Below are 26,252 nucleotides of genomic sequence, written 5' to 3'. Positions count from 1 at the left end.
TCAGGCAGGTCCTGCCATTTGCTTCCCCTTCTCACACTTCTCCCATCCTGGGACAGGACAAGCTCGGGATGAGCCGTGTTGGGATCCAGGGTCACCACGTCTGCAGGGACAGGAGGAGCCAGAGAATCAGGGGCAGAACTCAGAGCTGGGCATGTTTCATCCCCCTGGGGACAGGATCTGCCCCACAGGGCAGGACATAGGCCATCTCCTTCCTGCAAGAGATCCCATCCCAGGGCCAGTCCCATCATGGCCACAGCTGAGCTCGGTCCCATGGGAACAGGAACCAGTGGGGCTGCGGCCCCAGTGTGGAGGGGCCGGATGGGGAGGCAGCAGCTGCATCTGGGCAGTGTCTGGGGTGTCAGGGAGGAGATGGCTCCTCTTGGCCCCACTGATGGAGCTCACGAGGGGTGGAACAGGCCAGAACACAGTGGGGGAACGGCCTAGTGCCACACTCAGGGTCTGGGAGTCACCCAACACCCTCAGGCATGCCCCTTGCACACGAGGAACAGGAGGAGAAGCCCCAAGACCGGCACCCAAACCCCCAATTACCTGGAGTGTGGGGATGCAGAAAGTGCCTCCAGGCTACAAAGTGAGAAGAGAGCTGGTCACATCCCTGAGCCAGTCTCAGGAGCTCTGGGCAGGGCAGAGGGTCCATCCCCGTGCTGGTGTCCCCGAGCTGCCCATCCTCCGAGGCACATGGCCTTGGGCTTTCCCAGCCCCAGGGATGGGGGATGGAGAGGATGGGCAGGGAGGGGAAGGGCCGAGCACTGAGATCCCAGGACAGGACCCCAGGCTGTGCTGGAGCTCAGGGACACTCACCCAGGGCTGCATCTCGTTCCCCTGGAAAGCAAAGAGAAACCATGTGTGATCAGGGGGGACATCTGCTCATCCCCCAACTGCCCATGAGGAGCTGTCAGAGCTCGGGCACAGCCCAAATTCCTCTTTGGGAAGGGAAACCCCCAACCCCAGGAATGGCTCCTTCCACCAGACTCACCCAGGGCTGCATCCCGCTTCCCTGGAAAGCAAAACCAAGAAGCAACGTATGACCAGAGGGAACAACCACTCACCCCAGGGCTGATCCCACAGGAGCTCACAGAGCTCGGGCTGATCCCCAGCTCCTCCTTTTTGGGGAGTAGGGCCAGACGCACCTGGCTCCCAGGAATGGCTCCCTGCCAGCCCAGCCCCTGCCAGCCCACCCAGGCTCTCTGGAGCTCAGCCCCAACATCAGGAACCCCCAAAACCAAGTCCCTGGTGGGGGCTCCTGTGCCAGGAGGTTTTGCTGGGTGAAGGGGACAGAAGGACTCACCCAGCTCTCTGGACAGCAGCACTGCAAAGCAAAGCCAGAGGAAGAGGAGGTGAGGAGACCAGCTTGCTTCCTCAGCAGGAACAGCTCCAGAGGGTCTCTGGCACCTTCCCACCAGCCAGGCGCTCTGGCCGTGCTCCCTGTCCTCCCGCCCACACCCCGCTGTGTCCTCATCCCCTTCTGTCCTTCCCAAAGAGCTTTTGGGTGGAGGCAACACGTCCCTCGGGGGCAAACGCACCTTTCCTTCTCCAGAGAGAAGCTGCGAGGCCAAGAAACACAAGGGAGAGCGCCAGGAACACGCCCAGAGCGGCCATCCAGGGACGGGCATTGTGGAAAAAGGGAGCTGGGAAACAAACAGATCCGCAGGGAAAGGGACCGATTTCCACTTGTGTCCGTGGGGAGAAGGACCCAGAGACCCCCGCCCCACACCCCCATGCAGCCCTTGTCCCAAGAGCCCTGGCCTCAAGGCGGATATTGCCCCACCACAGGCTACCCCCCAAGCCCAGCCCAAAGCTGCCCCCAGCCAGGCAGCCACCCCCCGCCCTGCTCGGGCGCCGCAGGGGCTGGCTGCAGCCGTCGCACCGGAGATGCGCAGGGACGCCTCCTGCTCCTGGGCCAGGCGGCTGCTCCTAACCACACAGGACCAGTTCCCCTCTCTGGTCCCCGTCACCATGATGGCGTCTTCGGTGTCAAACAGGCCCCTGCCGTCAGGGGAACGTCTCTGGGAGACCGAGGGGACACGGTGCCCGTCGGGGTCTTTCCACAGCACCTCTGGTTGCGGGAACCATCCAGCCGATCGACACAGCACCCGGATGCCTCCGGCCTCGTACCCCTCCAGAGAGAGCTGAGGGCCAGATCCTGTGGCTGGGGAAGAGCTTGGGGTCAGGGAGGGGTGGGCTCAGCTCCAAGGCCACCACCGCATCCACGAGCAGACCCCTCACCGCTCCCACCAAACCCACCCCAACCTGGGCAGGACCCGCCCAGCGTTGATGCCCAACGGCCCCAGATCTCCCCCCAAACCTCCCGGCACAGCCAGACCCAGCTGCCCAGCTTCAGCGCCTCCAGGCAGCGTCTGCACCCCCAAGGCTGCCAGACACCATGCCAGATCTCCTGGGGCACCAAGGGATGGGACAGGTCTCTGGGAGGGACACACGAGCCCAGGGACACCACAACCACCCTGCAAACACCAGACACAAACCTGACACCTCCAGATCCACTGTAGCTTCTCCATAAGAGGCACCATCCATCACGGTGCAGACGTACAGACCATCATCAGAGGGTCTCAGCCCAGAGATTCGCAAGTCCAGTCGTCCTCTGGAGAGACCATCTCTGGCCAACTCTGTCCTCCCAACATATTCCTTCATCTGGTCCCCAGACACATCCTCCCCATGTCGGTAGTGGTGCACCGTTTCAGAGACCCTGTGCCGGATCCACCTGATGTCCCAGCTCTGAGCATCCACAGCTGGGGACAAGTGACACGGCAGCACCACGTCCTGCCCCACAGTGACACGGAGCTCGTGGTCTGGTCCCACCACTCTGAAGTCAGCTTGGCCATGAAGAAGGACACAGAGACAGAAGATGGCGCCTACGTTAATTGAGGGCGTTGCAGGCCAGGGCTGAGCTTGGCGTGAGCGGGGCACGCTCCATGCCGCAGGCGTTGCTTTGCCCTCCCATGGCCCAGAGACCCCATAGGAACTGGAGCAGGACTGGGAGGACTGGAAGGAGAGGTGAAAACCTGCTCCAAAGAACGACTTCCACCCCAGCCAGCCCTGCTGCAAGCCACAGCATTCAAGGAAAAGTGAAAGCATGCAGGGTCAAGCTCCAGGCTGGGCTCCCCCCACCCCACGCAGCTCCTGACCCACCTCTGCCACCCCAAGAGTTAGAAGACCCCCACCAGCCCCACAGGATCCCTACCTGATCCCAGCTGGAGCACATGGAGAGTCACCCAAAACCTCAGGAGGTCCCCGGGGCTCCCCGGGAGCCACATCTGTAGCCGCACTGGTGAGGAGGGAGAGGAAGGTGTGCAGAGGAGATTGGTGGGGGTCACAGCCACCCCAGAGGGGATCTGGTGAAGAAGGGCTGCCCCTGCCCCAAAGAGGCGCCGAAAACACCAGAGCCCCTGCACCAGCACCCCGACGGTGCCAAGACGCGGTGCTCGAGAGCAGGACGGGACCACAGATGGGTCCCTGGGGCAGCCCCTGCTCTGTCCCACGGCCCCTCTCCAGGAGGGATCCCAAATCTCTCCGATAACAGCTCGAAATAAAGGGAAATGTTCAGAACCCCCACAGGAAGAGCAGTGGCTGGTGGGACAGAAACGAGCTGCCGGATGCAGCAGGTTGCTGAAAAGAACAGAACTTTGCCCAGTTTCTGTTTTACCACGTTTGGGAGGGACTTGAGGCCCCTCCCCAGGCGAGGAGCTGAAGTTCATCATCTTCCCAGAGCCAGAAAATGAAGCATTCATCAGCTCCCAGGGACAAGAGAGCAAAAGGGACCTCAACCCCCTCCCTGTACCTTCCTGGGTGCCGCTGCTGGAGGTGGCTTTTCCTGGAATGGCACCTCTCCTGCAGTTTTGCATAGCTGGGTACTGGTGGAGAAGGGGGGGCTGCAGAGATGGCGCCTGTAAGAAGCACCCAGAAGCTCTCTGCAGGCCCCAGAGAGTAAACATGGGCCAGTTCAAGGCCGGAGTCGCTGCTGACCAGGCCGAGCCCATCAGTAATGGTCACAGCGCCGCTGGAATCACAGAGAGGAGAAAAAAAACGCATTTTGCCCCCAGGAAAGGGAGGAGCTGTGCAGACACCAAGGCTGGGGAGAGGGGAGGAAGCAGCCCAGGTGCTGTAGAGAAAAATGCTCCTGCAGCCCATGGAGAAACCCATGGTGGAGCGGGTTCCCAGGGTCTGGTTCTGTGGGGCTGAGGATGGGGCCTGAGGGGGGGGCCTGGGGCCTGAAGGCTGGGGATGCTGGGAGTGAGGCCTGGCAGCCTGGGCCTGGGGATGGTGCTGAGGATGAGGCCCGGGGATGGGCCTGATTGCCCTGTCCCGGGAGCCTGAGGATGGCCCTGGGGATGGGGCTTGGGCCTGGCGATAGGGCCTGGGGGTCTGGGAATGGCTGTCAGTCTGTGTGGCTCTTTGGGGTGCGGGTTCCAGGGACGGCTTCTACAAGACGTTGCCTGAAGCTTCCCCCAGGCCCAACAGAGCCAACACCGGCCGGGCTCAAGGCCGGCCCTGCTGCTGACCACGGCCGAGCCCATCAGCGACGGCGGCAGCGCCTCTGGGATAGGAAAGAGCCGCAACCGGCCGCGTTTGGCCCCCAGAGAAGGGAGCGAGACAGCGTCAGACACTTGGCAGACACCCAGGCCAGGGAAGAAGGGGAGGGGAGGAGGTGCTCCAGGAGACACAGGAGAGGTTCCCCTGCAGCCCGTGGGCAGGACCATGGTGGAGCCGGCTGAGGAGTGAAACAAAGGCTCTTCCACAGGCAGCTGCCTCAGCAAGGAACAGCGGGGAGGAAGGATCCCTCCTGGAGACCCCGGGCAGAGCACACCTCCTGCTCACAGCGCTGGGACACAATACACCAGGCAGTGACCAATGTGTTTCAGGATGCTTCTGGCTTTATTGCACCGGCCTTTTTACAGCATCACCCAAACAACACGTCCAAACGCTACAGGCTGAAGGGCTTGTTTTCACTTGTCCCATTGGGTGGCCTTTTTTACCTCCTCCTTGGCTGGGTGTGGGCTGCACACCCTGTCTGCATGGGCAGGGTGTTCCCTGAACTGGTTACAAAGCTTTCAGCATGAGTGACTTCCCCATCTCAAGGGAATGCAGGGCTATTGGCAAGGTCAGAGCCTTCTGCCATCAGAGCTGGGCTGCTGCCAACTTCCCATGGGTGGGGAGGGAATCAGAGAATAACAGAGTTGGAGAAGATCTTTGAGACTATAGAGTCCAACCCTTCCTGTCCTGTGCTAACCCAGATCTCTGAGAGCTTCATCAACTGGTCGAGGCACCTGCCAGCATCTCCTGTCTGGGCAAGGGTCAGGCAGCCGGGACTGGGGAGAAGGAAGAGGGAGAGGCTGAGAAGAAGAAATGGGAAAAAAGAGGGTGGTGACGGGTGGGGAGAAGGAATAAAGGGGGAAATGGAGAAAGTAAGAAGAATAGAAAGGCAAAACAGGCGGAGGAGGAAGTGTGGTGGTTTGGCCCTGGCTGGAGGCCAGATGCCCACCAAAGCCACTCTGTCACTGCCCCTCCCAGCTGGACAGGGGAGAACATGGCTATGGAGGGGCTCCAGTCAACCCCAGCTCTTGCCCCAGCTGGGTCAGGAGCTTTCCTCTTCCTCAGACGTTCAGCTCTCCCCAGGGACGCTTGTCACCAGAGTGTCCTTTGGATGAGTCCTCGGGCTCATCTTCAATGGGGGGTGTCAGGACCCACAACTTAGACAAGGCTTAATTTGGCAGAGGTGAAACCCCCTTGTGTCCCAAGGGATGCTCAGATCACTCTGGGTGGCTGGGGGCGGCTGGGCTCAACCCCCCAGTGACGTCCAGTTCTCAGGGGTTTGATCTGATCGGTTCTGCCCAATTCTCAGAGAACAGAATTAAGACTCAAAACAGACTCAAGGATCCAGTTACTTTATTTGACCCATAAGAAACATGCAGGGGAAGGGGGGAAGAAAGAGAAAAGGGTGGACAAGAGATATATAGAGAGGGAAATAGAGTAGTAAAGAGGAAGGGGTGGGGGGCTATATCTACCACCACAGAGCTACAGCGTCCCATCCGATGGCAGAGTATCCTTGAGTGTCACTGGGTCTGAGGGGGGGATGATGTTCCTTGATGTCTCCATGACTTCCGTGGTTGTCATGTTCCCCCATGTCTTGGCTCCTCTGGTTACTTGGTTCTGAGTTGCATCCTTTCACCTTGCTTGGTTCCCCTTTTCTAGTCATCCTTGGCAGAGCCACAACCTTCCACCTGGCTGTGGGAATGCTTCAGGGTGGATGAGGGAATGTCTGATGTGGGAATGGCTCCTGATGTGGGAATAGCTCCCCAGGTGGCTCCTGATATCTTTTGGGTGGGATGTGAAAGGAATGCTCTCCTGGTGTTGGTTCCTTGCATAGTCATCAGGTCCATGGCACAAGCCACTTGTGGTGGTGGTGAGGTGGTGTGGTAGGAATGAGGTTTGGAAGGTCAGAGGAGAGGAATGAGGTTTGGTAAAGGGTTTGGTAGGTTTCTGTTGGGGATTAAGGCACATTTCTAGTACCTTACAGGGGGTTGTGAGCAGAGCCAGGCAGAGCCCTGACCCACCATTAACCGTGTCTGGGCACCAACCCAAACACATTTCTGTCCCACCCTCCTGCAAAATTCGACTTCATAGAGTTCAGTCCAGCCAGACCCAGAGCTGCAACCAACGGGTCACAGCTGGGACAGCTGGAGATACGATGGAGCCCAGGGGGAGCAACCCTGTCCCGGACGCGGGTTGCGTATCCCCACGTGGCTCCTGATGATTGTATCATCACAGCGTGATCAGCTCTGCCTGCAGCAGGAATACAACACACAGCCCGTACCAGGGACGTGGGGAAATGAGCTCCAGCCCAGCCCAAACCTGCCCAGCCCCCTCACTGCCCCCCTTCTCCCAGTGCTGGGATGGGGTCGAGTGTGACATCTGTTCCTGTGGCAGGGAGGAGAGGAGTGTGGGCAGGGTCTGCAGAGGGGCTGGGGCTCTGTGGGGCTGTGGGGAGTGAAGAAGGGGAACAGGAGGTGCTGTTCCTGAGGCACAGCTCGGTGTACTCTGACTCCACCAGAAACCAGGGTCGGATGGTCTCTGCATTGAACGAGGCTGGTGGGAAAGTGAAGATCTCAGCCCCACTGTGACCATCGATGAAAGTCACCAGCCCCCGCGGGCAGTCCAGACAGACCCAGAATCTGCTGGGGATCCGGGACACGGACAGGGGGGTGCGAGGAAAGGTGAGAGACTGAAACTTCCCTTCATAGTGCTCAACCGCCCAGATCCCTTCTTTGGGGCTCTCTTCTATATCCTGCTTCCTCTTCACAGAGTCCCTGGCCACCCCCAGACCCCACCATGAATCCCCTCCCACCTCCCCCTTCACCTCCACCTCCCAGCAGTGCCTCCCCTCACTGAACCCCTCCTGGCCCAGCACACAGGCCCAGTACGTAAATCTCTGAGGGGTGTTGGGCAGGTCCTGCCATTCGCTTCCACATCTCACACTTCTCCCATCCTGGGACAGCATGAGATCGGGATGAGCCGTGTTGGGATCCAGGGTCACCACGTCTGCAGGGACAGGAGGAGCCAGAGCATCAGGGGCAGAGCTCAGCACTGGGCAGGATACACCCCGCTGGGGACAGGATCTGCCCCAGGGGCAGCACACCGGGCATCTCCTTCCTCCAAGAGATCCCATCCCAGGGTCAGTCCCATCACGGCCACAGCCAAGCTCAGCGCCATGGGGACAGGAACCAGTGGGGCTGCGGCCCCAGCACGGAGGAGCAGGATGGGGAGGCAGTGGCTGGGTCTGGGCAGTGCCCAGGTGTCAGGGGGGAGATGGCTCCCCTTGGCCCCAAGGATGGAGCTCATGAGGGGTGGAAAAGGCCAGAAAACAGCAGGGGAGCAGTCCAGTGCCATGCTTGGGGTCTGGGAGTCACCCAACACCCCCAGGCACGGCCAGTCCCACGCACTGTCCTCTCCAGATGCCCCTTGCAAACAAGGAATGGAAGGAGAACACCCCAGAGCGGCACCCAAACCCCCAATTACCTGGAGTGTGGGGATGCAGAAAGTTCCTCCAGGCTACAAGGAGAGAGGAGAGCTGGTCACATCCCATAGACAGTCCCAGCAGCACTGGGAAGGGAAGAGGCTCCTTCCCAGTGCGGGTGTCCCCAAGCTGCCCACCCTCCCAGGCACATGGCCTTGGGCTTTCTCAGCCCCAGGGATGGGGGATGGAGAGGACGGGCAGGGAGGGGAATGGATGAGCACAGAGATCCCAGGACAGGACCCCAGGCTGTGCTGGAGCTCAGGGACACTCACCCAGCGCTGCATCTCGTTCCCCTGGAAAACAAAGAGAAACCACGCGTGATCAGGTGGGACATCTGCTCATCCCCCATTTGCCCTCGAGGAGCCGTCAGAGCTCGGGCACACCCCAAATTCCTCTTTGGGAAGGGAAACCCCCAACCCCAGGAATGGCTCCTTCCACCAGACTCACCCAGTTCTGCATCCCGCTTCCCTGGAAAGCAAAACCAAGAAGCAACGTGTGACCAGAGGGAACAACCACTCACCCCAGGGCTGATCCCACAGAAGCTCACAGAGCTCAGGCTGATCCCCAGGTCCTCCTTTTAGGGGAGTAGGAACAGACCTCCTGGATCCCGGCAATGGTTCCCTGCCAGCCCATCCCCTGCCAGCCCACCCAGGCTCTTTGGAGCTCAGCCCAATGTCAGGAACCCCCAAAGCCAAGTCCCCACCAGGGGCTCCTGTGCAAGGAGGTTTTGCTGGGGGAAGGGGCCAGAAGGACTCACCCAGCTCTCTGGACAGCAGCACTGAAAAGCAAAGCCAGAGGAAGAGGAGGTGAGGAGAGCAGCTTGCTTCCTCAGCAGGAACAGCTCCAGAGGGTCTCTGGCACCTTCCCACCAGCCAGGTGCTCTGGGCGTGCTCCCTTTCCCCCCACCCACACCCCACTGTGTCCTCGTCCCCTTCCATCCTTCCCAAAGAGCTTTTGGGTGGAGTCAACACGTCCCTCGGGGGCAAACACACCTTTCCTTCTCCAGAGAGAAGCCCCAAGGCCAAGGAGCCCAAGGGATAGTGCCAGGAACACGCCCAGAGCGGCCATCCAGGGACGGACGTCGTGGAAAAAGGGAGCTGGGAAACAAACAGATCCGCAGGGAAAGGGACCGATTTCCACTCGTGTCCGTGGGGAGAAGGACCCAGAGACCCCCGCCCCACACCCCCATGCAGCCCTTGTCCTGCAAGCCCTGGCCTTTAGGGGACAGAGCCCCCCCCACACCCCCACGATGCCCCCCAAGCCCAGCCCAAAGCTGCCCCCAGCCAGGCAGCCACCCCCCGCCCTGCTCGGGCGCCGCAGGGGCTGCTGCAGCCGTCGCACCGGAGATGCGCAGGGACGCCTCCTGCTCCTGGGCCAGGCGGAGGTTCCTGACCACACAGGACCAGTTCCCATCTCTGGTCCCCGTCACCACGATGGCGTCTTCGGTGTCAAACAGGCCCCTGGCATCAGGGGAACGTCTCTGGGAGACCGAGGGGACACGGTGCCCGTCGGGGTCTTTCCACAGCACCTCCGGTTGCGGGAACCATCCGGCCGATCGACACAGCACCCGGATGCCTCCGGCCTCGTACCCCTCCAGAGAGAGCTGAGGGCCAGATCCTGTGGCTGGGGAAGAGGTTGGGCTCAGGGAGGGGTGGGCTCAGCTCCAAGGCCCCCACCGCATCCCCGAGCAGACCCCTCACCGCTCCCACCAAACCCACCCCAACCTGGGCAGGACCCACCCAGTGTTGATGCCCAACGGCCCCAGATCTCCCCCCACACCTCCCGTCACAGCAAGACCCAGCTGCCCAGCTTCAGCGCCTCCAGGCAGCGCCTGCACCCCCGAAGGCTGGCAGGCACCATGCCAGCTCTCCTGGGGCACCAAGGGATGGGGCAGGGGTCTGGGATGGACACACGAGCCCAGGGACACCACAACCATCTCTGGAAACACCCTGTAAGACACAAACCTGACACCTCCAGATCCACTGTAGCTTCTCCATAAGAGATGCCATCCATCACGGTGCAGATGTACTGACCATCATCAGAGGATCTCAGCCCAGAGATTCGCAAGTCCAGGCGTCCTCTGGAGAGACCATCTCTGGCCAGCTCTGTCCTCCCAACATATTCCTCCAGCTGCTCCCCAGACACATCCTCCCCATGTCGGTAGTGGTGCACCGTTTCAGTGACATCTTGACGGATCCACCTGATGTCCCAGCTCTGAGCGTCCACAGCTAGGGACAAGTGACAGGGCAGCACCACATCCTGCCCCACAGTGACACGGAGAGGGTGGTCTGGTCCCACCACTCTGAAGTCAGCTTGGACATGGACAAGGACAGAGACACAGAGATGGTGCCTATGTTAATCGAGGGTGTTGCAGGCCAGGGCTGAGCTTGGCGTGACTGGGGCACGCTCCATGCCGCAGGCGTTGCTTTGCCCTCCCATGGCCCAGAGACCCCAGAGGAACTGGAGCGGGACTGGAAAGACTGGAAAGACTGGAAAGAGAAGTGAGAACCTGCTCCAAAGAACGACTTCCACCCCAGCTAGCCCTGCTGTGAGCCACAGCAGCGAAGGGAAAGCGAAAGCATGCAGGGACAAGCTCCAAGCTGGGCTCCCCCCACCCCACGGCAGCTCCTGCCCCGCCTCTGCCACCCCAAGAGTTAGAAGACCCCCACCAGCCCCACAGGATCCCTACCTGATCCCAGCTGGAGCACGTGGAGAGTCACCCAAAACCTCAGGAGGTCCCCGGGGCTCCCCGGGAGCCACATCTGTAGCTGCACTGGTGAGGAGGGAGAGGAAGGGGTGCAGAGGAGATTGGTGGGGGTCACAGTCACCCCAGAGGGGATCTGGTGAAGAAGGGCTGCCCCTGCCCCAAAGAGGCACCAAAATCCCCAGAGCCCCTGCACCAGCACCCCGACGGTGCCAGGAACCGGTGCTCGAGAGCAGGATGGGACCACAGACGGGTCCCTGGGGCAGCCCCTGCTCTGCCCCACGGCCCCTCTCCAGGAGGGATCCCAAATTGATAACGGCTCGAAATGAAAGGAAATGTTCTGAACCCCCACAGGAAGAGCAGTGGCTGGTGGGGCGGAAACGAGCTGCCGGATGCAGCAGGTTGCTGAAAAGAACGGAAATTTGCCCAGTTTCAGTTTTACCATGTTTGGGCAGGACTTGAGGTCCCAGCCCAGGCGAGGAGCTGAAGTTGATCACCTTCCCGCCACAGCCCAGAGCCAGAAAATGAAGCATTCATCAGCTCCCAGGGACAAGAGAGCAAAAGGGACCTCAAGCCCCTCCCTGTCCCCTCCTGGGTGCCGCTGATGGAGGTGGCTGTTCCCAGAGTGGCGCCTCTCCTGCAGTTTTGCATAGCTGGGTACTGGTGAAGAAGGGGGGGCTGCAGAGATGGCGCCTGCAAGAAGCACCCACAAGCTCTCTGCAGGCTCCAGAGAGGAAACATGGGCCAGTTCAAGGCCAGAGTCACTGCTGACCAAGCCCGAGCCCATCAGTGATGGTCACAGCGCCGCTGGAATCACATGGAGGAGAAAAAAAATGCATTTTGCCCCCAGGAAAGGGAGGAGCTGTGCAGACACCAAGGCTGGGGAGGGGGGAGGAAGCACCCCAGGTGCTGGAGAGAAAAATGCTCCTGCAGCCCATGGAGAAACCCATGGTGGAGCGGGTTCCCAGGGTCTGGTTCTGTGGGGCTGAGGATGGGGCCTGAGGGAGGGGCCTGGGGCCTGAAGGCTGGGGGTGCTGGGGGTGAGGCCTGGCAGCCTGGGCCAGGGGATGGGGCTGAGGATGAGGACCGGGGATGGGCCTGATTCTCCTGTCTTGGGGGCCAGACAATGGGCCTGGAGATGGGTTCTGGGGATGGGCCTGATTCCCCTGTCCCGGGAGCCTGAGGATGGCCCTGGGGATGGGGCTTGAGCCAGGCGATGGGGCCTGGGGGTCTGGGGAATGGCTGTGAGTCTGTGTGGCTCTTTGGGGTGGGGGTTCCAGGGGCGGCTTCTACAAGACGTTGCCTGAAGCTTCCCCCAGGCCCAACAGAGCCAACACCGGCCGGGCTGAAGGCCGGCCCTGCTGCTGACCACGGCCGAGCCCATCAGCGACGGCGGCAGCGCCTCTGGGATAGGAAAGAGCCACAACTGGCCGCGTTTGGCCCCCAGAGAAGGGAGCGAGACGGCGTCAGACACTTGGCAGACACCCAGGCCAGGGAAGAAGGGGAGGGGAGGAGGCGCTCCAGGAGACACAGGAGAGATTCCACCTGCAGCCCGTGGGCAGGACCTTGGTGGAGCCGGCTGAGGAATGAAACAAAGGCTCTTCCACAGGCAGCTGCCTCAGCAAGGAACAGCGGGGAGGAAGGATCCCTCCTGGAGACCCCGGGCAGAGCACACCTCCTGCTCACAGCGCTGGGACACAATACACCAGGCAGTGACCAATGTGCTTCAGGATGCTCCTGGCTTTATTGCACCGGCCTTTTTACAGCATCACCCAAACACCATGTCCAAAGGCTACAGGCTGAAGGGCTGTTTTTCACTTGTCCCATTGGGTGGCCTTTTTTACCTCCTTCTTGGCTGGGCGTGGGCTGCACACCCTGTCTGCATGGTCAGGGTGTTCCCTGAACTGGTTACAAAGCTTTCAGCATGAGTGACTTCCCCATCTCAAGGGAATGCAGGGCTATTGGCAAGGTCAGAGCCTTCTGCCATCAGAGCTGGGCTGCTGCCAACTTCCCATGGGTGGGGAGGGAATCAGAGAATAACAGACTTGGAGAAGATCTTTGAGACTATAGAGTCCAACCCTTCCTGTCCTGTGCTAACCCAGATCTCTGAGAGCTTCATCAACTGGTCGAGGCACCTGCCAGCATCTCCTGTCTGGGCAAGGGTCAGGCAGCCGGGACTGGGAAGAAGGAAGAGGGAGAGGCTGAGAAGAAGAAATGGGAAAAAAGAGGGTGGTGACGGGTGGGGAGAAGGAATAAAGGGGGAAATGGAGAAAGTAAGAAGAATAGAAAGGCAAAACAGGCGGAGGAGGAAGTGTGGTGGTTTGGCCCTGGCTGGAGGCCAGACGCCCACCAAAGCCACTCTGTCACTGCCCCTCCCAGCTGGACAGGGGGGAACATGGCTATGGAGGGGCTCCGGCCACCCACAGCTCTCGCCCCGACTGGGCAGGAGCTTTCCTCTTCCCCAGACGTTCAGCTCTCCCCAGGGACACTTGTCACCAGAATGTCCTTTGGATGAGTCCTCGGGCTCATCTTCAGTGGGGGGTGTCAGGATCCACAACCTAGACAAGGCTTAATTTGGCAGAGGTGAAACCCCCTTGTGTTCCAAGGGATGCTCAGATCACTCTGGGTGGCTGGGGGCGGCTGGGCTCAACCCCCCAGTGACATCCAGTTCTCAGGGGTTTGATCTGATCAGTTCTGCCCAATTCTCAGAGAACAGAATTAAGACTCAAAACAGACTCAAGGATCCAGTTACTTTATTTGACCCATAAGAAACATGCAGGGGAAGGGGGGAAGAAAGAGAAAAGGGTGGACAAGAGATATATAGAGAGGGAAATAGAGTGGTAAAGAGGAAGGGGTGGGGGGCTATATCTACCACCACAGAGCTACAGCGTCCCATCCGATGGCAGAGTATCCTTGAGTGTCACTGGGTCTGAGGGGGGGATGATGTTCCTTGATGTCTCCATGACTTCCGTGGTTGTCATGTTCCCCCATGTCTTGGCTCCTCTGGTTACTTGGTTCTGAGTTGCATCCTTTCACCTTGCTTGGTTCCTCTTTTCTAGTCATCCTTGGCAGAGCCACAACCTTCCACCTGGCTGTGGGAATGCTTCAGGGTGGATGAGGGAATGTCTGATGTGGGAATGGCTCCTGATGTGGGAATAGCTCCCCAGGTGGCTCCTGATATCTTTTGGGTGGGATGTGAAAGGAATGCTCTCCTGGTGCTGGTTCCTTGCATAGTCATCAGGTCCATGGCACAAGCCACTTGTGGTGGTGGTGAGGTGGTGTGGTAGGAATGAGGTTTGGAAGGTCAGAGGAGAGGAATGAGGTTTGGTAAAGGGTTTGGTAGGTTTCTGTTGGGGACTAAGGCACATTTCCAGTACCTTACAGGGGGTTGTGAGCAGAGCCAGGCAGAGCCCTGACCCCCCATTAACCGTGTCTGGGCACCAACCCAAACACATTTCTGTCCCACCCTCCTGCAAAATTCGACTTCATAGAGTTCAGTCCAGCCAGACCCAGAGCTGCAACCAACGGGTCACAGCTGGGACAGATGGAGATACGATGGAGCCCAGGGGGAGCAACCCTGTCCCGGCCGCGGGTTGTGTATCCCCACGTGGCTCCTGATGATTGTATCATCACAGCGTGATCAGCTCTGCCTGCAGCAGGAATACAACCCACAGCCCGTACCAGGGACGTGGGGAAATGAGCTCCAGCCCGGCCCAAACCTTCCCAGCCCCCACACTGCCCCCCTGCTCCCTGGGCTGGGAAGGGGCTGAGGGGAACATCTGCTCCTGGGGCAGCGAGGAGAGGAGTGCAGGCAGGGTCTGCAGAGGGACTGGGGCTCTGTGGGGCTGTGGGGAGTGAGGAAAGGGGGTCAGGAGGTGCGGTTCCTGAGGCACAGCTCGGTACCCTCTGTCCCCACCCAAAACCACGGTTGGATGGTCTCTCCATTGAATGAGGCTGGTGGGAAAGTGAAGATCTCAGCCCCACTGTGACCATCGATGAAAGTCACCAGCCCCCGTTGATAGTCCAGACAGACCCAGACTCTGCTGGGGACCCGGGACATGAACAGGGGAGTGTAAGGAGAGATAAGACCATGAAACTGCTGTGAGAAGTGCCCCACCCCCCAGATCCCTTCTTCAGGGCTAGGTTCCTTATTACTCTTCCTCTTCACAGAGTCCCTGGCCACCCCCAGACCCCACCATGAATCCCCTCCCAAGTTCCCCTTCACCTCCACCTCCCAGCAGTGCTTCCCCTCACTGAACCCCTCCCGGCCCAGCACACAGCGCCAATACGTAAATCTCTGAGGGGTGTCAGGCAGGTCGTGCCATTTGCTTTCCTTTCTCACACTTCTCCCATCCTGGGACAGGACAAGCTCGGGATGAGCCGTGTTGGGATCCAGGGTCACCACGTCTGCAGGGACAGGAGGAGCCAGAGCATCAGGGGCAGAGCTCAGTGCTGGGCAGGTTTCACCCCCCTGGGGACAGGATCTGCCCCACGGGGCCAGACACGGGACATCTCCTTCCTCCAAGAGATCCCATCCCAGGGTCGGTCCCATCACGGCCGCCGCCGAGCTCGAACCCATGGGAACAGGAACCAGTGGGGCTGCGGCCCCAGCATAGAGGAGCAGGATGGGGAGTCAGTGGCTGGGTCTGGGCAGTGTCTGGGCTGTCAATGGGGAGATGGTTCCTCTTGGCCCCACTGATGGAGCTCACGAGGGGTGGGACAGACCAGAAAACAGTGGGGGAACAGCCCAGTGCAACACTCAGGGTCTGGAAGTCACCAAACATCCCCAGGCATGGCCACTCCCACACACTGTCCACTCCAGATGTCCCTTGCAAACAAGGAATGGAAGGAGAACCACCCAGAGTGCCACCCAAACCCCCAATTACCTGGAGTGTGGGGATGCAGAAAGTTCCTCCAGGCTACAAGGAGAGAGGAGAGCTGGTCACATCCCAGAGCCAGTCCCAGCAGCACTGGGAAGGGCAGAGGGTCCATCCCATTGCTCGTGTCCCTGAGCTGCCCACCCTCCCAGGCACATGGCCTTGGGCGTTCCCAGCCCCAGGGATGGGGGATGGAGAGGACGGGCAGGGAGGGAAAGGGCCGAGCAACGACATCCCAGGACAGGACCCCAGGCTGTGCTGGAGCTCAGGGACACTCACCCAGGGCTGCAGCTTGTTCCCCTGGAAATAAAAAGCAATATTTGATTAAAAGGGCACAGCTTGTTAGCCCAGAACTGCCCAGGAAGATCTCAGGCACACCTCAATTTGCTGTGTGGGGAATGGAAACCCCCAGCTGGACATGTTCCGCACTGTGACCAGGAGTGCTTGGGCAGGGCAGAGGGTCCATCCCCACGCTGGTGACCCTGAGCTGCCCACCCCCCAGGCACATGGCCTTGGGCTTTCTCAGCCCCAGGGATAGGGTATGGCGAGGACAGGCAGGGAGGGAAGGGCTGAGACCCGAGATCCCAGGACAGGACCCCAGGCTGTGCTGGAGCTCAGGGACACTCACCCAGGGCTGCAGCTCTTTCCTCTGGAAGGCAAAGAGAAACCATGTGTGATCAGGAGGGACATCTCCTCATCCCCCAACTGCCCATGAGGAGCCGTCAGAGCTCGGGCACACCCCAAATTCCTCTTTGGGAAGGGAAAACCCCCCAACCCCAGGAATGGCTCCTTCCACCAGACTCACCCAGGGCTGCATCCCGCTTCCCTGGAAAGCAAAACCAAGAAGCGACGTGTGACCAGAGGGAACAACCACTCACCCCAGGGCTGATCCCACAGGAGCACACAGGGCTCAGGATGATCCCCAGATACTCCTTTACAGGGAGTAGGAACATCCCCGCCTGGTTCCCAGGAAAGGCTCCCTGACAGCCCATCCCCTGCCAGCCCACCCAGGCTCTCTGGAGCTCAGTCCCAACATCAGGAACCCCCCAAAGCAAAGTCCCTGCTGGGGGCTCCTGTGCCAGGAGCTTTTGCTGGGTGAAGGGGACAGAAGGACTCACCCAGCTCTCTGGACAGCAGCACTGGAAAGCAAAGCCAGAAGAAGAGGAGGTGAGGAGAGCAGCTTGCTTCCTCAGCAGGAACAGCTCCAGAGGGTCTCTGGCACCTTCCCACCAGCCAGGTGCTCTGGCCGTGCTCCATGTCCTCCCACCCACACCCCATCATGTCACTGTCCCCTCCCACCCTTCCCAAATAGCTTTTGGATGGAGGCAACACGTCCCTCAGGGTCAAACACACCTTTCCTTCTCCAGAGACAAGCCCCGAGGCCAAGGAGCCCAAGGGAGAGCGCCAGGAACACGCCCAGAGCGGCCATCCAGGGACGGGCATTGTGGAAAAAGGGAGCTGGGAAACAAACAGATCCGCAGGGAAAGGGACCGATTCCCACTCGTGTCCGTGGGGAGAAGGACCCAGAGACCCCCAACCCACACCCCCATGCAGCCCTTGTCCCGTGAGCCCTGGACTCAGGGGGACAGAGTACTCAATAGCCCCCACACCACCACAGGCTGCCCCCCAAGCCCAGCCCAAAGCTGCCCCCAGCCAGGCAGCCACCCCCCGCCCTGCTCGGGCGCCGCAGGGGCTGCTGCAGCCGTCGCACCAGAGATGCGCAGGGACGCCTCCTGCTCCTGGGCCAGGCGGAGGTTCCTGACCACACAGGACCATTTCCCCTCTCCGGTCCCCGTCACCACGATGGCGTCTTCGGTGTCAAACAGGCCCCTGGCGTCAGGGGAACGTCTCTGGGAGACCGAGGGGACATGGTGCCCGTTGGGGTCTTTCCACAGCACCTCCGGTTGCGGGAACCATCCGGCCGATCGACACAGCACCCGGATGCCTCCGGCCTCGTACCCCTCCAGAGAGAGCTGAGGGACAGAGCCTGTGGCTGGGGAAAAGCTTGGGGTCAGGGAGGGGTGGGCTCAGCTCCAAGGCCCCCACCGCATCCCCGAACAGACCCCTCACCGCTCCCACCAAACCCACCCCAACCTGGGCAGGACCCGCCCAGCATTGATGCCCAACGGCCCCAGATCTCCCCCCAAACCTCCCGGCACAGCCAGACCCAGCTGCCCAGCTTCAGCGCCTCCAGGCAGCGTCTGCACCCCCAAGGCTGCCAGACACCATGCCAGCTCTCCTGGGGCACCAAGGGATGGGACAGGGGCCTGGGAGGGACACAAGAGCCCAGGGACACCACAACCACCCTGCAAACACCAGACACAAACCTGACACCTCCAGATACACCAAAGCTTCTCCGTAAGAGGCACCATCGCTCACGGTGCAGATGTAATAACCATCATCAGAGGATCTCAGCCCAGAGATTCGCAAGTCCATGCTGCCTCTGGAGAGACCATCTCTGGCCAGCTCTGTCCTCCCAACATATTCCTTCACCTGGTCCCCAGACACGTCCTCCCCATGTCGGTAGTGGTGCACCGTTTCAGAGACCCTGTGCCGGATCCACCTGATGTCCCAGCTCTGAGCATCCACAGCTGGGGACAAGTGACAGGGCAGCACCACATCCTGCCCCACGGTGACATGTAGAGGACGGACAGGTCCCACCACTCTGAAGTCAGCTTGGCCATGGAGAAGGACACAGAGACAGGACATGGTGCCTATGTTAATCGAGGGCGTTGCAGGCCAGGGCTGAGCTTGGCATGAGCAGGGCACGCTCCATGCTGCAGCGTTGCTTTGTCCTCCCATGGCCCAGAGACCCCAGAGGAACTGGGGGGACTGGAAGGAGAAGGAGTTTTCCCAGGAACCTGCTCCAGAAAAAGATATCCACCCCAGCCAGCCCCACAACAGCCACAGTGGCCAAGGGAAAGTGAAAGCATGTGGGGCTGAGCTCCAGGCTGTGCTCCCCCTGCCCCACGGCAGCTCCTGACCCACATCTGCCACCTGGAGCAGTGAAAAGCCCCCACCAGCCCCACAGGATCCCTACCTGATCCCAGCCGGAGCATGTGGAGAGTCACCCAAAACCTCAGGAAGTCCCCAGGGCTCCCCGGAAGCCACATCAGCCTGGAGCTGGAGAGGAGGGAGGGGAAGGGAGGCAGAGTAGGGCGATGGGGGGTCACAGCTACCCCCCCAGAGGGGATCTGGCAAAGAAGAGCTTCCCCAAAGAGGCTCAGAAATCCCCAGAGCCCCTGCACCAGCACCCCGACGGTCCCAAGAAGTGGTCTTGAGGGCAGGACGGGACCACAGACAGATCCCCGGGGCAGCACCTGTTCTGCCCCACAGCCCCTCTCCAGGAGGGATCCCAAATCTCTCAAGAAAAGTCACTTACCAGCTGGGCACGAGCTGCCACCTGCTCCAGGCTCTCAAGAGACCTGAATTTTTCCCAGTTCCAGAGTTCCTGTCTCTGGGCAGGACTTGAGGCCCCACCCCAGGGAAGTTCCGCATCCTCCTACCAAAGTCCAGGCTCATAAAATAAAGCTGGATGCCCCAGGGACAAGAGAGCAAAGGGACCCCACCCCCCCTCCCCATCCCTGTCTGGGTGCTGCTGCTGGAGGTGGCTTTACCCTGGATCAGTGTGTCTCTCAGCTGGTGCTGAGAAACAGCACCCGGAGAGGTCTGGCACCTCAGGAGCTGTTTCCCCTCCCAAAAAGGGCTGATGTCCTTGTGTGTGACCACAGACCTAAACCATTCCCCTGGATCCCCTTCCCCTTTCTATGCCTGGCAGGGCTCAGCCACCCCTCACCCCACTCCCAGCAGCATCCTATCCCTTCCCATCCAATCCTATCCCAACAGAACCCAGCCCATCCCATCCCAAGTCAAGTCAAGTCAAGACAACAAGTCACCCCAAGGCATCTCAAGGCAACTCAACTGAAGTCAAGAACTGAAGTCAACTGAAGTCAACACAGGTCAACACTGGTCAACACTGGTCAATGCTGGTCAACACTGGTCAAGGCAGGACAATGCAGGTCAACACTAGTCATGACACATGAACGCAGCTCACTGCAGGACAACACCAGTCAACAGTGGTCCAGATAGGTCAACACTGGTCAAGACTGCTCATGACTAGTCAACATTGGTCAACACAGGTCAACATTGGCCAATACAGGCCAACTGAAGAGAAATCAATGGAAATCAACTCAACTCAGATCAACCAAAACAACCCCGTGCACAGCCCAACCCAGCCCACCCAAACCCAACAAACCCCTACACCACCCCCAGCTCCACAGCAACACCAAACCCCACAGTGGCAGCAGCCACCCCAGTCTGTACTGGGAAATGTCGCTTTCCCAGACCCCCGGGGGGGGGGAAAAATCCTTTCCCCACGCAGGACTTTCCTCTTCTGCTGACCCTGAAGCCACTGTGGGACAAAGAGGTTTTGGCACAGGGAGCCCAGTCCCTAAACCAACCAGGAGCCACCACCTATACCGAATGCCCAGAGCGGAAGGGCAGGAGGGAAACACAGCTCAGGCTTGATCCCAACAGGATTGTGCTGGGAAGAAGGATGCGGACAGAGCTGGGGCATCCCAGGGACGCGGGGTGCTGGCAAGCGAGCCCCCTGGTTGTCCCAAAACCAGGCTCATGACCCACTGTGCAGGACGCCAACACAGACACAGAGCAGAGGGACGGGATTTGTTCCGTGTCTGCGCAGAGACGGGTGCTGGGTGGTCATTGCACAAAGCCAGCACCCAGCACACACCATCAGCCCCATCCTGATCCTGTAATGGGGGTAGAAAACCCCACTGGAGGGGGTTGGCCCTGGCTGGGGGCCAGATGCCACCAAAGCCGCTCTGTCACTGCCCTCCTCAGCTGGGCAGGGGACAGAACAGGTATTGAGAGGCTGAGGAGTTGGGATAAGGACGGGGAGAGATGATTCTGCAGTTGATGTCACCAGGCTCAATGCAGAATTAAATGTGACTATTTAATTACCCAAGAAATCAGAGGATAATGAGAAATAAACCCCCATCTTAACACCCCTCCCCCAACCCCTCACTTCTTCCCAGACTCAACTTTATTCCCCATTTCTTCCTCTTCTCCCCACAGCAGCACAGGGGGATGGGATGGGATGGGGGATGGGGTCAGTCCATCAAACATTGTCTCTGCTACTCCTTGTCACCTGCCCAGCCCCCTCACTGCCCCCTGCTCCCTGCGCTGGGATGGGGCCAAGGGGGACATCTGTTCCTGTGGCAGGGAGGAGAGGAGTGTGGGCAGGGTCTGCAGAGGGGCTGGGGCTCTGTGGGGGTGTGGGGAGTGAGGAAGGGGAACAGGAGGTGCTGTTCCTGAGGCACAGCTCGGTGCCCTCTGTCCCCACCGCAAACCACGGTCGGATGGTCTCTCCATTGAATGAGGCTGGTGGGAAAGTGAAGATCTCAGCCCCACTGTGACCATCGATGAAAGTCACCAGCCCCCGTTTATAGTCCAGACAGACCCTGAATCTTCTGGGTACCCGGGACACGGACAGGCGGGTGGGAGGAGAGGTGAAGGACTGAAAGTTCCCATTCCAGTGCCCAACCCCCCAGATCCCTTCTTTGGGGCTGCGGTGTATATCCCCATTCCTCTTCACAGAGTCCCTGGCCAGCCCCACAGCCCACCATGACTTCCCTGCATTCTCCCCCTTCACCTCCACCTCCCAGCAGTGGCACCCCTCACTGAATCCCTCCCGGCCCAGCACACAGCCCCAGTACGTAAATCTCTGAGGGGTGTCGGGCAGGTCCTGCCATTTGCTTCCCCTTCTCACACTTCTCCCATCCTGGGACAGGATAAGCTGAGGATGAGCCGTGTTGGGATCCAGGGTCACCACGTCTGCAGGGACAGGAGGAGCCAGAGCATCAGCGGCAGAGCTCAGCGCTGGGCAGGTTACACACCCCCCTAGGGACAGGATCTGCCCCACGGGCAGCACACCGGGCATCTCCTTCCTCCAAGAGATCCCATCCCAGGGCTGGACCCATCATGGCCACAGCCGAGCTCAGTCCCTTGGGAACAGGAACCAGTGGGGCTGCAGCCCCAGCACGGAGTAGCAGAATGGGGAGGCAGTGGATGGGTCTGGGCAGTGCCCAGGGTGTCAGGGGGGAAATGGCTCCCCTTGGCCCCATGGATGGAGCTCATGAGGGGTGGGACAGGCAAGAAAACAGCAGGGGAGCAGTCCAGTGCCATGCTTGGGGTCTGGGAGTCACCCAACACCCCCAGGCACGGCCAGTCCCACGCACTGTCCAGCCCAGATGCCCCTTGCACACGAGGAACGGGAGTGGTACCCAACCGCCAATTACCTGTTCCATGGCACAGCAGAAAGTTCCTCCAGGCTACAAGGAGAGAGGAGAGCTGGTCACATCCCAGAGCCGGTCCCAGCAGCTCTGGGCAGGACAGAGGGTCCATCCCCATGCTGGTGTCCCCGAGCTGCCCACCCTCCCAGGCACATGGCCTTGGGCTTTCCCAGACCAAGGGATGGGGAATGGAGAGGACGGGCAGGGAGGGGAAGGGCCGAGCACTGAGATCCCAGGACAGGACCCGCCTGGCTCCCAGGAATGGCTCCCTGCCAGCCCATCCCCCGCCAGGGCACTAAGGCTCTCTGGTGTTCAGCCCCAACATCAGGAACCCCCCAAAGCCAAGTCTCTGATGAAGGGTCCTGTGCCAGAAGGTTTTGCTGGGGGAAGGGGCCAGAAGGACTCACCCAGCTCTCTGGTCAGCAGCACTGAAAAGCAAAGCCAGAGGAAGAGGAGGTGAGGAGAGCAGCTTGCTTCCTCAGCAGGAACAGCTCCAGAGCGTCTCTGGGACCTTCCCACCAGCCAGGCGCTCTGGCCGTGCTCCCTGTCCCGCCACCCATACCCCACCGTGTCCTCATCCCCTTCCGTCCTTCCCAAAGAGCTTTTGGGTGGAGGCAACACGTCCCTCGGGGGCAAACGCACCTTTCCTTCTCCAGAGATAAACTGAGAGGCCAAGGAGCCCAACGGAGAGCCCAACAGAGAGCATGAGGGGCACACTCAGACAGGCCTTCAAGGGATGGGCATCATGGTAAAAGGGATCTGGAAAACAGACAAATCCACAACGAAAGAGAACAATTTCCACTCATGTCCGTGGGGAGAAGGACCCAGAAACCCCCGCTCCACACCCCCTGCAGCCCTTGTCCTATGTGCCCTGGACTCAGGGGGACAGAGTCCTCAATAGCCCCCACACCACCACGCTGCCACCCAAGCCCAGCCCAAAGCTGCCCCCAGCCAGGCAGCCACCCCCCGCCCTGCTCGGGCGCCGCAGGGGCTGCTGCAGCCGTCGCACCGGAGATGTGCAGGGACGCCTCCTGCTCCTGGGCCAGGCGGAGGTTCCTGACCACACAGGACCAGTTCCCATCTCTGGTCCCCGTCACCACGATGGCGTCTTCGATGTCAAACAGGCCCCTGGCATCAGGGGAACGTCTCTGGGAGACCGAGGGGACATGGTGCCCGTCGGGGTCTTTCCACAGCACCTCCGGTTGCGGGAACCATCCGGCCGATCGACACAGCACCCGGATGCCTCCGGCCTCGTAACCCTCCAGAGAGAGCTGAGGGCCAGAGCCTGTGGCTGGGGAAGAGCCCGGGGTTGGAGTCAGGGAGGGCTGGGCTCAGCTCCAAGGCCCCCACCGCATCCCCGAGCAGACCCCTCACCGCTCCCACCAAACCCACCCCAACCTGGGCAGGACCCACCCAGCGTTGATGCCCAATGGCCCCAGATCTCCCCCCAAACCTCCCGGCACAGCCAGACCCAGCTGCCCAGCTTCAACGCTTCCAGGCAGCAGCGTCTGCACCCCTAAGGCTGCCAGACACCGTGCCAGCTCTCCTGGGGCTCCAAGGGATGGGACAGGGGTCTGGGAGGGATACACGAGCCCAGGGACACCACGACCACCCTGCAAACACCAGACACAAACCTGACACCTCCAGATACACTAAAGCTTCTCCGTAGGAGGTACCATCATTCACAGTGCAGACATACAGACCATCATCAGAGGGTCTCAGCCCAGAGATTCGCAAGTCCAGGCTGCCTCTGGAGAGACCATCTCTGGCCAGCTCTGTCCTCCCAACATATTCCTCCAGCTGCTCCCCAGACACATCCTCCCCATGTCGGTAGTGGTGCACCGTTTCAGAGACATCTTGACGGATCCACCTGATGTCCCAGCTCTGAGCATCCACAGCTGGGGACAAGTGACAGGGCAGCACCACGTCCTGCCCCACGGTGACACGGAGAGGGTGGTCTGGTCCCACCACTCTGAAGTCAGCTTGGCCATGGAGAAGGACACAGAGACAGAAGATGGCGCCTATGTTAATCGAGGGCGTTGCAGGCCAGGACTGAGCTTGGCATGAGCTGGGCATGCTCCATGCTGCGGGTGTTGCATTGCCCTCCCATGGCTCAGAGACCCCAGAGAAACTGGAGCAGGACTGGGAGGACTGGAAGGAGAAGGAGGTTTCCCAGGAACCTGCTCCAGAAAACGACCTGCACCACTGCCAGCCCCACAACAGCCACAGCGGCCAAGGGAAAGTGAAAGCATGCAGGACCAAGCTCCAGGCTGGGCTCCCCCCACCCTATGGCAGCTCCTGACCCACATCTGCCACCCAGAGCAGGCAAAAGCCCTCACCAGCCCCACAGGATCCCTACCTGATTCCAGCTGGAACATGTGGAGAGTCACCCAAAACCTCAGGAGGTCCCCAGGGCTCCCCGGAAGCAACATCTGCAGACTCTGGAAAGGAGGGAGGGGAAGGGAGGCAGAGGAGCGCGATGGGGGTCTCAGCCACCCCAGAGGGGATCTGGCAAAGAAGGGCTGCCCCTGCCCTATAGAGGCACCAAAATCCCCAGAGCCCCTGCACCAGCACTCCTACGGTGCCAGGAACCGGTGCTCAAGGGCAAAACGGGACCACAGACAGGTCCCCCGGTCAGCCGCTTGCTCTGCCCCACAGCCCCTCTCCAGGAGGGATCCCAAATCTCTTCCATAACATCTCAAAACAAAGGCAAAAGATCTGATCCCTCAGAGAAAATGTCTCGCTGTGAGAACGGAAACGAGCTGCCGGATGTTGCAGGATGATGAATAACGGAAACTTTCGTGGTTCTTTAAAGGGGGGGGGAAGGGGAGCGCAGAGAAGGAAGGGGAAAAAAAAGCTTAAAAACAAACCTAAGGAACAGAAACCTGTCAGATTGGGATAAGGAGAGTTTCCTGGGATAGCAGAAAGAGCTGTCCCAAAAAACAGAGCATCCCCAAAACTGGAGCTGCTTGGTCCTCCTCCCCCCCCCCCCCCCCCCCAGCCCCCCTTTTATGCTGAGCATGAGGTAATCGGCATGGAATACCGCCCGCTTTGGCCAGTTCCTGTCGTGTGCCCTGGCTGTGTCCCCTCCCTTCTCCTTAGTGGGGAAATAGGAACAACTGGAAAGTCCTTGATTGCTTGACAGTGTTAGAAACGACAAAGGTCCTAAAAAACAGGACTCAAGGTAGACACGTAAGCGAAGCAGTAATTTATTACACGTTCTTGCAAGAGTGGGTGACCCAACAAAGTAGGCACAGTTTTGGTCAGAGCCTGCAGCCTTTTTATACCACACATCTATACATATTCATCACCTGTCCCACTTCCTATTAAGATAAGTTCTAAGTTTATGGTTTCCATAAACTCCTCCCAACTGCGTCTGCGCATTGCCCTGTGGTAGTGGTAGTCGGGGGTTCTCAGCGATGAAGGTTTGGAGTCTTCCTCAGGTTGAACCTTTCACCTCCTTCCTCTGTTTAACTATGGATTTTACAGGCTCAACCAAGGCGCCCCATCCACAGCAGTACACGATAGAATACACATGGCATGTCGGGGAGATTCCCACTTCCATTGGTGAAGAAAATGACAATGTAGGAGTCCTTTAGTCTGGGACAACTGCTTACTGGCAGTGGGCTGCAGGGCCAGGGGGAGAGGGGCTGTGGGGGGTGGGTTTGGGGTTGTGTGGCCGGGGAAGGGGGCTGCAGAGCTGGGAGGGAGAGGGAAAGGGGCTGCATGGAGCGGGGGGTGGGCAGTGGGCTGCAGGGCCAGGGGGAGAGGGGCTGTGGGGGGTGGGTTTGGGGCTGAGGGAAGTCAAAGCTCCAGACAGGTTTCAGATTGTGCATGTTAATTTTGTAACTCCTTTACTAATGGGTGATTCCACTCCTGGTCAAAATGATTAGATTTATTGAGACCCCACATCGTTTTGCCTGTTTTTGCCTTGATGTGGTAATTTGTGCCCCATTATCAATCAACATGTTGGAAGCCTGTTAGTTGGGCCTGATTTCCTTCAGTTCCAGCCCCCATGTCCTCAGTCAGGATTTAACCCCTTATCTCATTGTCCAGGATCATCTGTATCATTTTGATATGGGGTGGGGGGGGGCATATAGAAATAGAAAGAATAGCTCACAAGATTTAAGTCATGTAATTACGTAGCTTAAAGAAACAGATAAGGAGGCCCACAGGAACTGGCTTGCAGGGAGGTAGATTTTGTAGGGAACAGCTGTAGGAATTCAGGATTCAGGAGACAGAATGGGAACAGGATGACATCCATCACAGAGATGTCAATTATCTCTTTGCTAATGAAGAAACAGATAGCTGGA

At 59.6% G+C, this 26,252-nt stretch overlaps 3 protein-coding genes and 1 pseudogene across 4 annotated transcripts in view; all 4 read right to left on the bottom strand.

Moving 5' to 3' along the window:
• LOC311202908 (butyrophilin subfamily 1 member A1-like) overlaps positions 1 to 3,878 on the bottom strand; it is a 197,971-nt pseudogene extending 194,093 nt beyond the window's left edge. The window contains exons 1-2 of the transcript in view: positions 3,815 to 3,878; positions 3,218 to 3,301 (exon numbers count right to left, since the gene is read on the bottom strand). The product of the transcript in view is annotated as a butyrophilin subfamily 1 member A1-like (transcript). The remainder of the gene's footprint in view (positions 1 to 3,217; positions 3,302 to 3,814) is intronic.
• A 3,020-nt stretch (positions 3,879 to 6,898) lies between these two features.
• LOC311202907 (butyrophilin subfamily 1 member A1-like) lies at positions 6,899 to 10,809 on the bottom strand (the record flags this gene model as incomplete). The annotated part of the gene is made up of 9 exons (XM_084277553.1): positions 6,899 to 7,572; positions 8,050 to 8,082; positions 8,320 to 8,340; positions 8,495 to 8,515; positions 8,805 to 8,825; positions 9,040 to 9,144; positions 9,389 to 9,670; positions 10,012 to 10,359; positions 10,737 to 10,809. The coding sequence occupies 9 exons, from the start codon at positions 10,807 to 10,809 to the stop codon at positions 6,899 to 6,901; spliced, it is 1,578 nt and encodes a 525-aa protein (XP_084133679.1).
• Positions 10,810 to 14,606: 3,797 nt separating this feature from the next.
• On the bottom strand, positions 14,607 to 18,337 carry LOC311202906 (butyrophilin subfamily 1 member A1-like; the record flags this gene model as incomplete). The annotated part of the gene is made up of 7 exons (XM_084277552.1): positions 14,607 to 15,158; positions 16,257 to 16,277; positions 16,434 to 16,454; positions 16,747 to 16,767; positions 16,982 to 17,086; positions 17,340 to 17,621; positions 17,956 to 18,337. The coding sequence occupies 7 exons, from the start codon at positions 18,335 to 18,337 to the stop codon at positions 14,620 to 14,622; spliced, it is 1,371 nt and encodes a 456-aa protein (XP_084133678.1). The 3' UTR covers positions 14,607 to 14,619.
• Positions 18,338 to 20,581: 2,244 nt separating this feature from the next.
• LOC311202772 (butyrophilin subfamily 1 member A1-like) lies at positions 20,582 to 24,696 on the bottom strand. Its single transcript, XM_084277408.1, has 7 exons — positions 24,299 to 24,696; positions 23,574 to 23,921; positions 22,949 to 23,230; positions 22,582 to 22,698; positions 22,347 to 22,367; positions 21,946 to 21,978; positions 20,582 to 21,481 (listed from the first exon to the last, which is right to left on the bottom strand). The coding sequence occupies exons 1-7, from the start codon at positions 24,369 to 24,371 to the stop codon at positions 20,766 to 20,768; spliced, it is 1,590 nt and encodes a 529-aa protein (XP_084133534.1). The 5' UTR covers positions 24,372 to 24,696; the 3' UTR covers positions 20,582 to 20,765.
• Between the last annotated feature and the right edge of the window lie 1,556 nt (positions 24,697 to 26,252).

Source organism: Gallinula chloropus, assembly GCF_964237585.1.
Source record: "Gallinula chloropus genome assembly, chromosome: 32".
Lineage (NCBI taxonomy): Eukaryota > Metazoa > Chordata > Aves > Gruiformes > Rallidae > Gallinula > Gallinula chloropus.
This window is presented reverse-complemented; position numbering and strand designations above follow the sequence as displayed.

Coding starts and splice junctions, on each gene's coding strand:
- LOC311202772 (XM_084277408.1), bottom strand. CDS start 24,371: ATGTTGCTTCCGGGGAGCCCTGGGGACCTCCTGAGGTTTTGGGTGACT. Junction 22,699..22,948: donor GGCGTCCCTGCACATCTCCG/GTGCGACGGCTG, acceptor TCTGTTTTCCAG/ATCCCTTTTACCATGATGCC. Junction 21,482..21,945: donor TCTGCTGTGCCATGGAACAG/GTAATTGGCGGT, acceptor CTGTCCCTGCAG/ACGTGGTGACCCTGGATCCC.